We start from the raw sequence: 14,346 nt of genomic DNA, 5'->3' as shown, positions 1-14,346 counted from the left end.
AAAAAAAAAAAAAAAAAAAAAAAAAAAAAAAAAGGAAGAAGAAGGAAGATGGCTATATTTAGAAATACATTCTGGATGCATCTAGTGAAAAAAGAGGGAGTTTGGAAGAGTCAACTAAAATTGCAACTGATATTCTGGAAAGAGTTCTGATTTTGTCCTAGTTATTTGGTTGTTGAAGATCTCAAGATGAATCGTTGAAACTTTCTGTGTAGGCCCAACTTCCACATCCTAAGTAGATGAATCATAATATCAATGCCTGTGGAATTCATGCTTAAGATGTTATTTACTGAAAGGAAGATAGAGGATAAAGTGCTTTACAAGGTAACCTTCCTCCTTCTGGAGACATCAAATTTAGTTCCAATGTTGTTTTTCATTGCAAGAGAAACCTGATGTGGCCCTGGTTAGATTTGATCCCTGTTTTTTATATGTTAGCACAGTGTTAGCATGAGTAGGATGGTGCATATTATGGGGACATACTGCTACAGTGAGAAGTATCTTCACATTGAATAAAAAAATGAAATACAAATGAAATACAAAGCTATTTCTCCCTCACATCAGATTTTATTGTTTCCTCAGGGAAAGAAAGAACACAAATTTTGGTCTTAGATTTAACCGGCAAACATTTGAATTACACATAATGTTCTCTGTTGTTGGTTTTTTTTTTTTTAGAAAACAGAAATGAGGTTAGTAAAATCATTCCATGCCCAATTAATTCCCAGAACCGTGCTATTTTCTTTCAGCTAGTTTGTCGCTCTGAATCACTGAGATATGGGACAGTGCTAGGCTGGAAGAGTCAGGTATGGAACTGCAATACTATGTTATAGAAATAGTTGCCCTGTATATTCCATAGCAAAACTCTTTTCAGAAAAAAATGTCCCCTGACAAAGATTGGAAGTTGACACTTACCTGAAAGTTACCAAAGCAACTTCCTCCAGGCAAGGTAACATAACTCACAAATGGCGGGCCCAGGCTGCTCAGTGACTCATACACAATGATGCCTTCACTTGGAAGTACGGCTGACTTCTGTTTGCTTTCCCAGAACTCTTGCAATATTGCTACAACATTCACTGCCAAAGACAAAAAAATCTGAATGTAAGATGCAGCACAAGTCCTTGATCCTTAGTGTTTTCTATGTTACACAAGAAATGCAGATTTATGAAGCTGAAACTTTATAAATCATTATTAATATAAAAGCTTTCACCAGCAGTTCCTGCTGGCATGACAGTGTAATTGTGTTTCAGAGTCATAGGCTGTGGGCCTGCAGGGATTACAGGCTGCTATTGGTCATTCATTCCAGGTCAGCAGCATTGGTTTTTTTGCGACAGCATGTTGGGACTCTGATTCCATAGCAGGAATGGAGCTGTTCACTTTCAAACAAGAGAAAATGTTATACTTTAATTTCTTTTTACCCATTCACAAAAAGATCTCATGTAGTTACCCAGAGCAAGTATTGTAATTGTTACCATAAAACCAACTGATAACAGTTCGTGCAGGAGTCAGTGGCATTCAAAAGATAAATGAGGACAGAGATAATTTTCCTTCTTAGCTTTCCCCTTTCTTCATCCAGCCTGAGCTGGTTGGTAGTGGAAGAATGGAAAGGGAAACCATTTTGAGACAGGAGACAGTGGTGGCAGTTCCCATGCAAACTATAGATGGAGCATTGCTCTTTCTTGCAAGAGGAGCTGTGTGATCTCCAATTTTGTTGTCGCTTGTTTCTGTGCTTGGCAGCAGCACTGTTCTGATGTGCAGTAGCTGTCCTGGGCCAGGAGACGGACGGAGGAACAGTGTGTTCATCACCAGCTCTCCCTGATGTGCTCAGGAGGTGAGGATGTGCACACAGCGCACTGAGCATGGGGAGGTGCGGGGCAGCAGCTGGAGCACAGCGCTGATTTCCAACAGTGTCACGGGATGGCTCCCATCTACTCTGGTGTTCTGTTAAAGCTTTGGGATGTTGGTATACCATGTGGAAGAGGGCTACCTGCATAGAAATATTGTAAAATATTTGTAAAAGGAAGCATGCTGGATAACTGTCTGTCATGTGCAGATGAACTTGGAGAAAGACTGAAACAGAGAGAATCTCTTAATCATGGAAACAGAGTTCTGCTTTTCTGAATTATTCCCTTCTTGACAATAAGGGGGGGTATATTATGCTATTGTTGATTTCTGAAAATCAGTACTTGGCAATGCAGAGGAAATAAGCAATCTTCTATAATTGGTGAGCCTGCTTTTATACTATGAAGGGTAGTTACAAATGTGAGAGAAAAACTGGGAGTCAACACTCAGTAGCAGAGACTGCAGGAGGGGATCCACCTATTCAAGAAATGCTTCAGATACTCTCTGGCAGTAAGTATCTCATTGATGTCAATGTCTGGATGTTTGCTATGAGGTCTCTTGCTCCACAGAGCATGCACACAGACATTGGATAGCAATCTAATTTAAACCCCACTAAGTAAAAGCTGATATTTAAACATAAATTTCATGAATTTTCAAGCTTCAAAACTGACAATTCAGTAGAAGCTGCCATTACAATAAGGAATGGGTTTAGACACATTCAGTCCTGCATTGGTTTTGACATATATAGCAACAGAAAGCTATTCAAGCTATTCAAACTTCAAGAACACCTCTGGTTTAGGAAATTGCAATTGTCCAAGAGTGCAGTCATTACAAATTACAAATTACATAATCCAAAGGCCACAGAAATACAAGTACAGTGGTGTACTGTGGTATACCTGTGGTATCTGTGGTACTTCTACTTGCCTTGTCACTAAGCCTGTATGATACAACTTTTGTTAAAAATAAAAACTTTTGTTAAAAATAAAAAATAATTGATTTCAGCCACATAATCATGAGATTGAATGTTATGCAGCTGACAAATAAATGGATGTTAGTTTCCTGTTTAGCTAAAACTACTGACTATTTTAAGAACATGTATGCTGCAATAGGCAAAGCCACACAGGGAAGTTCCAGGCAATACTGATCCATTTTTATTCAGTCCAAGTCCCAGAATTGTAATGTGCTAGCCACACTTAATAGGAATGATGCGTAAATGCCACGCTTCTGCTTCCTACCAGAACACAACTGTGGTCTAAGTGGTCCATACTGGAAACAGAAGGCATTCAGGCAGTTTCACGCCAGCAGTAGCAATAGACAGCCTCCTGAACTGTAGTGTGTGTATGATACTTCTTTCTCTTCTGCTGTCAATTCTACAGCAATTATAAAAGTTCAGAGTAAAAACTTTGTTTTAATTCCCACTCTACTTTGTGACTTTGAGAGTAACTGAACACTTGGACAGCCTGCATTTCTTACTTGACAGAAATTTCTCACTCCTCTGCAAATTTGAGATTCAAAAAACTTTTCAAGCACTATAGAGAAGTACATCTTTTTACTGCGGTACACCAATGGAAATGAGGAACTTTCCCTCCTTTTTGCTGAAACAAAACACTTTCTGCCATTGCAAACTGTACAGATAAAGCAATTTTTTACCAGAGGGCTACGAAGCAATGATTACCTTATTACAGGTTACACTGATACGATTAACACTGAAGCAGCAGCTGAGAAGTAATACTTCCGATTAGAATTAATGTCTGTCAAATTAGCAAGCTATGCAGCTATCCAGCACTGGATAACGCGGGTTGTAATGAAGAAAGTAAGGATAAAACCTAGTTGAGATGCGAGGCTGGTAATGGGAATATGTGGAGATGCTTATCTAGTGGCAGAATCTCAAACTACCACCTTCTGCTATTTTTTTTTCAGCCCCATTCAAAGCCAGCACCTCAAAACTCTGATGAGGATGAAGTTGTATCAGGTTAAACTACAGAATGTGGCCACAACACCAAAGTCTCATCACACACGTTTTTGTTTTTTTTTTTTTTTTTTGTCCAGAATTCTTTATGTTTTGATTTAGTTCAGCTTATTTAAATCTATTGTGTAGCTTTAATCAGTACATTTATTGTCATGAGGCTAAACCAGCATATCCATTTCAAATACATAATTAAAGCAATTTCAGAAATTCTTTTTTTATATATAAGCCTAAATATGTTGTCCTCAAGTTAATACATGATGTTATGTAGTAGTGGTCTACTAAAAACACATTTGTTTTTATGCCTAACAAGCACTAATTTGTCTATTTTCATTATATATCATATTGATTTGCTGTAATTTAAGATGAAAAAAATGCTTGCACGCATTCAAGTGTGCAATTAACTGTGCCCTGTTGCTCTTCTGAGATAATACCATGATTACTAATATTGTATTAAGATTTCCCAGGATCCGTTTTTCCTTTAATAATGTGTCTTTTTTTTTTTTTTTTTTTTTAAGATTCCAAGAAGAATGTTGTTTGATCATTGTGTTTTGCATCCAGTGTGCTTTGAGTCTAATAAGGCATTGTAGAAAAAAGTGAGAACTGTCAGAAGCAGTAGCAGTATATAAATGAAACAGCAAGATTTGCCTTTACCTGGGAGGCTTAACAAAACACAACTCAGTAACGTACAATTTACTGTCAAAGATCATTCTCATTCCTGTAATTGGTTCTTGAATTTTGAAAGACAATTATGAAGTGACTGAGTTTTTAAGATAATGACTGTAGTATCTATATGCACTGACAACCAACTTTTTTCATGATTAAATCTTTGGTTCTTTAAAAGATATTATTTCGTACATTGTCAGTTGCTGTAATTAGTTAACAGTTTGGACTGAAATGAAGGCAAAGCCAAGTCTCCTCCATACAAACAGATAATGTTTTATCCATTTTATCCCTACCCTCCTGATCTTTCTTAATTAGCAGTTCAGGACGCTTGTAGCACGGGTCCCTTGGGAGTCACTCCTTAAGGGTAACGGGATCCAGGAAGCCTGGATGCTCCTCAAGATGGAAATCTTAAAGGTGCAAGAACAGGCTGTCCCTGAATGCTGCAAGGCAAGCCATAGGAGAAGACCAGTGTGGATGAACCAGGAGCTAGTGCCGAAACCCTGGAAGAAATAAGGGAGTCTAGATCCTCTGGAAGAAGGGACAGGCTACTTGTGGAGATTAACAGGAAGTTGCTACGGTATGCAGGGAGGAAGTTAGGAGGGCAAAAGCCCAACTTGAACTCAGATTGCCCACTGCAGTAATTTTTATAAATATATCAATGGTAAGAGAAGAACCGGGAGGAATTTCCATCCTTTACTTGATGCAGCAGGGAATGTGACCACTGAGGATAAGAAGACTGAGGTCCTCAACGCCTTGTTTATATCTGCCTTTAATAGGCAGATCAGTTATACTCGGGGCACTTTACACCCTGATCTGAAAGTCTGGGATGCTATGCAGAATATATTCCCAGTGATTCAGGTGGAGACACTTAGAGACACTTCCATCCGGACTGTCACAAGTCCATGGGACAGGACCGACTTCATCCTAGGGTGCTGAGGGAGCTGCCGAGCGTGTTTGCCAAGCTGTTCTCTACCATTTAACAGCACTCCTGGTTATCTGAAGAGGTCCCAGAGGATTGGAGGATTGCCAGTGTGACTCCCACCTACAAGAAGGGCCGTAAGGAAGATCCAGGGAACAACAGGCCTGTCAGCCTGACCTCGGTACCAGGGAAGGTTATGGAGCAAATCATCTTGGGTGAGATCACAAGGCATGTGTGTGGCGTCCAGGGGATCAGGCCCAGCCACACGGGTTCATGAAAGGCAGGTCATGCTTGACCAACCTCATCTCCTTCTATGACTGGGTGAGCAGCCTGGTAGACAAGGGAGAGGCTGTTGATGTAGTCTACCTAGACTTCAGCAAAGCCTTTGACATGGACCTGCACAGTATTCTTCTGGGGAACCTGGCCTCTGCTCCTAGGCAACAAATAGGACCTGAAGAAATGGCCACAAGTTGTACTAGAGGAGGTTTAGATTAGACAACCTTGTGATTCTATGATTTATGATGCTGACTGTAATGTATGGTAATGAAGTGAGAAGATCACTCTTTTCCTCTTCTGTGCTTTCTAAATAGCCTGGAAATTTCTTGTCCAGGGACTGAGCATTGTGGCTGTCCTATAGTGCAAACGTTGGTAGTTTGCTTGAAGCTTTCATAGACTACAAAGGTAGGCTTTTTTTTTTTTTTTTTTTTTTTTTTTGAACGGGCTACTTGGAAGCTCTGGTTCTGCAGAAATACATGGGTTGTTCTGCTGCATTTACCCTAAATGAACTCTGAGCTTTTTTCACTTTTCAGAAATGCTGTTTTATGTGAGCCAGATTTGGAAGAGGATTAAATGATAACACGTATCATACAACACAGCACTATTTTGCAGTCAATTTCTCATTGAGTAGGAAATGTCCTACTTCTGCTCATGGAAGTTTTGGGGTCAAATTCTCAATTAAGTGGGAAACAGAACTCTTGGACTTGAATTACATAAGTTTGCATCAAACTGATGCCATAATGAAAAAAAAAAGAAGAATTGTTTCCAATCTTCTGTGGATTGCTGCTAAAAAAACTAGCTATGCACTTTCCTCAGTCAAGGCAAACAAACACACAATAAACAGCATACTGCCATGACTGAGAGGGCAGGAGCCAAGTACCTCTGCTGCTAATACAGAATGGAGTTATAGACTTGACAACATTTTGCTGCTGAGAGAGTAGAATATAAAGAATGCACACAAGATAACCACCTACTTTGTCATTTTAAAACTCAAAACAGCTGTTTCTGAGAGTCCTTTTAACTGCTTTTGTGGATTTAATTTAATTTATGAACGCAAAGGAAAAATACAAGCATTCTGAATAAGAGAAATACGTAATACAAAATCTATTAAAAAAGATTCTTCAGAGAGAGGCTAGTAAAGTTGTCTTACATGTCTTAAACCAAGCTATGGCACATAATCAGTGAAACCATATCATTTAAACAAAGTTCACAAGTTACAAGTGCACCTTTCTGCAGCTGCAGCCTATTATGGCTTGTAACTTAATGCACACATCTTAGGGAAGCTGTTAAATTGAGCTCAGGCTAGCAAACAATACTGGTTAAATCTGTAGAAAAAAGGTCAGCAACTGAAGTGGGAGCCAGCTGTTTTTTGATGGAAGGATTTCTTGCATCACTTTTGATTCATTTTGCACATTTTCATATTAATAATTAGATAGCTTTGGGGAAGAAAATGTTGCAAATGTGATTAGGCAACATCAGTTAGACTTTCCATTATGTTGTTGTACACTTACCAGCTGTTATGCATTACCAAGTTAGCAGTGATTACATTAGGATATACTGATTCCCATGCTGTAATTTCTATTCTCTATTTCTGTTCTGTCCTATGTTGATGTAGTATGAAGAGAATAAGCGTCAAATCCCTACAAAAACAGAATGAAACCAGGCATATGCCAAGAAAGCAAACGACATCCTGGTTTGCATCAGAAACACCGTTGCCAGCAGGAACAGGGCAGTGATTGCTCCCCTGTACTCAGCTCTGGTGAGGCCGCACCTTGACTACTGTGTCCAGTTTTGGGCCCCTCACTGCAAGAAAGACATTGAGGCCCTGGAACGTGTTCAAAGGAGGGCAACAAAGCTGGTGAGGGGTCTGGAGCAAAGGCCTTATGAGGAGCAGCTGAAGGAGCTGAAGTTGTTCAGTCTAGAGAAGAGGAAGATCAGGGAAGACCTTACTGCTCTCTCTAACTACCTGAAGGGAGCTTGTAGTGAGCTGGGGGTCGGCCTCTTCTCTCATGTAGCTGGTGATAGGACTGGAGGGAATGGCTTCAAGCTGTGCCAGGGGAGATTTAGGCTGGATGTTAGGAAATATTATTTTTTCTGAAAGAGTGGTCAGGCACTGGAATGGACTGCCCAGGGAGGTGTTGGAGTCACCGACCCTGGAGGTGCTCCAGGAATGTCTGGATTTTGTGTTGAGGCACATGGTTTAGTGAGAACTATTGGTGATTAGATTGGATGGCTGGATGGATGATGTAGGTCTTTTCCAACGTTGGTGATTCTATGATTCTGTGATACTATTAAAAAATATCATCATGTAGAAAGTACTAACAATATGCTGACGAGCTTTCAGGGAACTTTTCCTTTCTCCATGAGGGACTTGTGTGCAAGATGAGTGGACTAAACTAGCTGTGGACTGCTAAGTAGAAAAACAGCAAGAAATAGTTTCAGGAAAAGATCTTATTGCATCTGCTGACAATGAATACTTTAAATCCTCCATTCACTGGCAGTTCCTAGAAGACTTCAAAGATTTGGGAAAAGAACAAAATTAAATAAATCATATGGACAGGCTCCTCAAAGGAGTCATTTTTAAGGTGCTGTCAAATAGTGGAAGAGAGTGTTGGAGGTAAGATGCTCAGAGAACGGTGTAGGTTGACTAGGTGCTTCACGGGTGGCTAGCTTAGCCCCTTGGCACAGCTAACTTAGATGCAATCAGAGGAAAGGAAGGGTGGCAACTGGGAAGGTCTTACTGATGCCACTTTTGGGATGAGGCAAGGTGTCAGTCTCTGAAGTGTTACGAGCTGAATAAAAAGTTATCATCTGGGACAGAATAAGGAGACTTACTAAAGTTAGACATTTTCAACATGGTAGTGTGAAGATAACTGTTAATCATTGTCAAGCGGCTTCGCATAAAGTCTTATTTAGCATTATATGGGAAAAATGAAAAGAATTCTGGTAGAATTTCAGTATCTGAAAATAGCTATAACAATTGTATTTTGTTAATGTACAACTGTAAAATTGTTAATCTGTTACGATAATCAGAAGTATAACTGGTTTCTACAGGAATAATATAATAAAAGTGATAATCTAGAAGGGAAAAGATGGTTTGTTTGATGAAACTTAATCTTGGAATATTTTCCCAAGACAGCTGACTTACTCTGTCTACACTGCACTCGAATTCAAAACCTTACATCACAGAGAGCTAGTATAGTACTCACTGACAAATCTACTTCAGCGTTTAATGAAGAGATAAGTGAGCTGGGCTGATTCTACTGAGATCCCACAGGGATCTGATCATAATCCTTAACATATTTTTTCTCTTAAAACATCTACAGTCTATTGCTGACCTGAAAACTTTGCCGGTAAAATTTGCAAATGAAACATAGTTTGTCACTGCCAGTAAAAACATGGAGACACACTGATGTTCAACTGATCTGAAATCACTTGTGCTGTTTCACAAACCAACTATTCAGCAATTCAGCCAGGAGCCATGAATTCAAGCCAGGTGATTAGAAAATCTCAGTGGAAGTATTTCACTTTTTCCAAGCTATATTACAACCTCTAGCTGATATCAGAACATTGTTTTATTGTTGAAACAAAGATATAAAAAACCACAGTGGTTATAACTGGCATTCAACAAATTTAGGCTTGAAACAAGGTGATAAATTTGGAAATGCTTTATGAAATGGGGGACCTGATTCACAGCTGCTTGAAGTGTTTATAGGTATATTACCTAAATTTTGAGGCTTAGTTTGTGCTCTTTCTGACTCCTTTTCCAGCTTTGGGTTGCTGATGACTCATCTCAAAAGTGTGTTAAGGCTGATGGCTCCCACACAGACTATCCCAGTGAGTGCAAGGCACAAGTGGCAGTTAGATGAGCAACTCCTTTCCCACACCCTACACAGCCAAGAAAATGCATCACAGGTCTAACACCAGACAAACAAGCTGGTGTCTTTTAGCTTGCTTCCTGGAAGGATCAAAAAGAAGGTCTTCCAGCTGTGTAACACATGAAATGCTTTTCAGCTGTTTTTGCTCTCCTGGGTTTGGAGAGGAGACAAACTAGAGCTGAAGACAGGAGAGAGACAGAGCAGACCAAGACCCAGATGTAGCACCATGAGTACTGCAGTAAGTTAGATGTAGCTGCTTGGTGTCAGCTTAGAGCTGCAGGGAAAGCCTGCTGCTGCCGCAGTGCCCCAGCCATCAGATGCTGAGCTCTTCAGCAGGGCATTTGCCAAGTGAAGTCATCTACATACTCCCCATGCAGTTATCTCAGCAGATATTGGAGTAAAAATTCTACAGAATTGAATACTGACATATATTTTGGGCCTTCCACAAATTAGTTCAATATCAAACTGTCCCTAATTCTGGAAACTTTTCTGTAATATATTCCTTGGTGGCTATACTCAACAATTCCACATCAGGTAAAGGGTTTTTCCCATTTCTTTCATCTATAAAACTTATTTACAGGTGGTGATACAATTATACATTTTAGTTAAAGGAAACTACTAGGAAATAGAAAAGCCTTGCCATGGGCAGGGTTATCTGTCACCAGATCAGTCTGCACAAGTCTTCATCCTGCCTGGCCTTTGATGCCTCCAGTAATGGGGCATCCACAGCTTCTCTGTGCAGGGGTTTGGAACTAGACGATCTTTAAGATCCCCTCTAATCTAAGCCATTCTATGATTTTATGATAAAAACAGTGCACTTCATTCTCTTAGATCCAACAGACATATTAAAATAAAAACAAACCTTTTGTATTGCAGGTTTTGATTGGACTCTACTTGCCAGAATTTGTGAGTCCACCAGCTTCCTTTCTTGCTTGGATATCCACATTTTTGTCGAAGAATCTATGTATTTTTAAAGGTATAGCAATGAAGTGACATTTCTCTCTGGCTCAGCCTCTGTGACAACACAATACAGAATTGGGAGCACTGTGAATTCTCTCTCTGATTGGCGAAGAGGTGGACTTGCAGCTAAGTGGTGACTAGAGACAAAACCGTAACAACCTTGTAAAGGCCTCAGAACACTGTACTGTACCAACCTTGTGAAAGGTGCAGACCAAACACATGCAGTGCCCAAGTACAATGGAGAAGCCAGGAAGTAGAGACCTTGCTTACGTGGTCTCAGGTCCCCACCCCCCACAGCCATGACCCTCCATGACCACCATATGAAGGGAGAAACATGGCTGGTATGTGCACAGTGCCTGAGGGCAAACACTCTAATCCCAGCAATAGCTCCTGGGCCAATTGAAGGGAACCATGCTATGGCATAAAAGGCATTGCCAAACCCACAGCCAGCTGTGCTCATCCCACCACATCCTCAACCATCCCAGGAGGAGAAGACCTCTTCTTCTCTCCGCTCCACTTCCCCTTAAGCTTTCCTTCCCTTTCTCTCCCATCCTTTCCCCTTCCTTCTCTCCTTCCTTTTCTTCTCTCTTGTTTTCCCTCTCTTGCTTGCCTCTCTTTTAATAAATAAAAGTAATTCCTTGTTTAATCAACATCTTGACTCCATTCTGAGTCCAAATTCAGAGGGACTAGGATTAACATAATGAACTGCAAGCTGCTTTGGCTTGCAACAAAAGAAACACGAAAACTGAAAGTTAGATTACACCAATGTATTCTAATACATCCATAGTATGTATGGAGAAGGAGTATGAACATGAGAGTGAATTTAATTACACAGTAGTTTATTACATACTAACACTTCCTCATTCCTCCCCAGCAGCCAGGGCCAGCACCTTTTCAGATACATGCACACCTCTCTGGTTTATATACCAACAGGACAAAGTAAGAAGGACCATTCATCTTTCTCACTTCAGGTTTTTTGCAGGACTGCCTGTGGTGATACAGGTGAAGTACAGGCTGTCCTGCTGCCAGTGCACCCAGCTGTGATCATGCATCTCCCTTAAATCTCATCCCTGCTACTGGAGGGAGAGGCTGCCCCAGAAGGAGCTGTGCTCACTCCTGCCAACAGCACCCAGCAGTGCGTACTCTGCACCTCTGCCTTTTGCGGCTGGGACAAGCTTTCTGCAGGGCATCCCTCACACTCTACCCTTCGGCCAGCATAAGGAAAGTTCCTGGGCTGCAAGAGCAGGCAGCAGCAGACTTGCTCTGGGATGCATATTCTTCCTCTATCAGCAAAACTCAGTCTCCTCTACATACTGAGCTAGCCCAGGTTGTGAAAAAGGCAGGTGCCGCTGTAGCAAAGTGGGTGCTGGATTGTCCATTCTTACCTGGTCCAGTAAAAGTTGAAAGCAGCATGTTTGTAAGAGCATGCTTTCATGGGGGAAGCATGAGACATCATTATATTGCTTTAAATCCCATTAAAAATCAGAGATGGACACTACTTACTTTTTAGATTTGACAAGATAAAGAGAACACATGTAAATTCTCATCCAAATAACATGCAAAACACTCTGTTACCAGTTAGAACTGGCAGCATGCACTCACAGCAACTTCAAACCTATCTATTTAAGTAGGGTGTTCTGAAAGTAATGTCTCCTTTTTATTTCCATGGAAAATACAACAGGTACAAAGAGCACAATAACATTGTTTGATAGAGCAAATTCTCAGTTACAAAACACTTTTTTTTCCAACATAGGTACCACCATTAGCTCTGCATTTCCATCAGCAATGAACAATTGCATGCTGAGCTTGCTTGTAGCGATCTGCACTAGCAAAGGTGACCCACTGTCACTGTTGCCACAACTGAAATTCATCACCCTTTGCCTCACTGTTTGGCCTTCAGAAATGTTCAGCAAGTGTTAACGAATGTTGGTGGGCATCATTTTTTCAATGTGGAGGTAATCTGTGATACATTTTTGCTCAATACATGCTTCCATTCTGTCAGAGTGCCCCTCTGCTGCCATCAGTCACACGGTAACAACATGTATTGGGAAACTGGTGGGAAGGTTCCACCTCTACTGCCATAGCACCAACATCTGCCTCTGAAGTTGGTGGCCAAAACAATAAAATAGGAAGCATTACTTTTGGAGCAAATCTCATAGATCAAACCTGTATTTGAACACCCCCAGAATTCTTTCCCATACCTCAGAAAATCTAAAGAAAAACAGCACTCTGAACCACTTGCACTTTTGTTTTGCTTTAATCATCTCCCCGTGCTTTCGATCTGTGGGTGGTCACAGTGTGCTGTCCAAGCAGCTCCTACACACACTTTAAATAAAAGCCGTGTGCGTAGATCTGCTGGAACTGGTTACCCGTGGTAACTCATGAAAGGGAATGCCCTTTTTCCTGCAGCCCACCCCTCCACCCAATTCTTTGTTCCTGTGACATGTGTGCTCTCACAGACTGTACTGTGAAGTCCTGAAGCTGCAGCCGTAATGCAGTCCTACCCAGCAGCACATAAACCTCCTCTTGGAGGGGGCTGAAGCACTGACATGAATGTTTAGGTTTGGGGATGGATCCTTACACCACATTTGTAGGAGAGCGATGTCCTACTACTCTTCCCAGAGAGTCGCAGAACTACAGAACAGCTTCACTCTTCTGTGTATCTGAACATGGAATCTAGCAAGTAGAGACATTTAATGTAGAAGTACACCAGCTTTTCTCCCAGGTCCATTGCTAGCCATGTGCTTGATGTCTTCAACTCTTCCATAGCAAGGGAGTAGATAACAGCCAATTGTATGAGGCTGATTTTAATAACTCTTACATGGTTGTTCACAAATGAATTGGAGATGAAATAAATACCTCTGCAATATATCTTAGGTCAGGCAAATGACAATTAGATTTCAATGTTAAGAAAAAAACTCTTAAAAATCAAACATTATCCCAGCATTGGCTGTGCATTACGTGATTGACTGATGTAGATCACAGAATCACAGAATGGAAGGGACTTCAAGGATCACCAGGTTCCAACCCTGATGACACAGGCAGGGCCACCAACTTCCAGATCTGGCACTAGACCAGACTGCCCAAGGCCCTATCCAACCTGTCCTTGAACTCCTCCAGGGATGGAGCATCCACAGCCTCTCTGGGCAGCTGTTCCAGCACCTCACCACTCTCTCTGTGAGGAACTTCCCCCAACATCCAATCGGAACCTTCCCTCCTTGAGCTTAACAGCATTCCACTTTGTCCTATCACTTTCTACTCAAGTAAAAAGTTGATTCCTGTCTGGGAACTGCTGAATCACAGCTTGAATCTCTGGTTGATCAACTGAGACAAGCAGTGAGTCAGCCCTGGGAGCACAGGTGAGGGCAATTCACCTTTGCTGCTGGAAGGGGTGAAGCCTGGCTCCATATCTCCTTGACCCATTTAAGAGCTGACTAGCAGTGGGGAAGGATCTCTTTCTGGAGATCCCTCCTTTGGAGTTTTCCAGCAAGCCTAGGACAAGGGTAAGCACTCTCTTTTCTTTTTGGTATAATAACCTGCTTAGCCAAACTTGTTTGTTTATTTCACAATTATAACATCTGTATATTCATTGAGTATACAATTCACCAACTTGATTGAAACAGCACCCAGCAAACTCCTAATTCAGCAGTCACAAAGCTAACATAGGGAAGGATTTGTGGGAGATCTTCCTCACCTCTGGAGGAAACTGTAAAAACAATGAGATTTAGCTATTGTTTGTTCCATTTATTGGAGGCTTCTACTCCACTACTGTGTGAAATCTATGGCAATGTGAATATGCTCTGTAAAAATTTGCCAATTAAACAGCACTTCATTCCACGTGCAGCCCT

At 41.1% G+C, this 14,346-nt stretch overlaps 1 protein-coding gene across 1 annotated transcript in view; it reads right to left on the bottom strand.

Annotated features, from left to right (window-relative positions):
• LIX1 (limb and CNS expressed 1) overlaps positions 1 to 14,346 on the bottom strand; it is a 33,433-nt gene that overhangs the window by 18,221 nt on the left and 866 nt on the right. Inside the window, exon 2 of the mRNA XM_042822996.1 lies at positions 907 to 1,067. Within this exon, the coding sequence (XP_042678930.1) occupies positions 907 to 1,067 (161 nt within the window). The remainder of the gene's footprint in view (positions 1 to 906; positions 1,068 to 14,346) is intronic.

The sequence above is a fragment of the Centrocercus urophasianus genome, unplaced genomic scaffold (genome assembly GCF_019232065.1).
Source record: "Centrocercus urophasianus isolate 14NV4802_14NV808 unplaced genomic scaffold, USGS_Curo_1.0 seq_21, whole genome shotgun sequence".
Classification (NCBI taxonomy): Eukaryota; Metazoa; Chordata; class Aves; order Galliformes; family Phasianidae; genus Centrocercus; species Centrocercus urophasianus.
The sequence above is the reverse complement of the archived record's forward strand: the minus strand, read 5'-3'. Positions and strand labels throughout refer to the sequence as shown.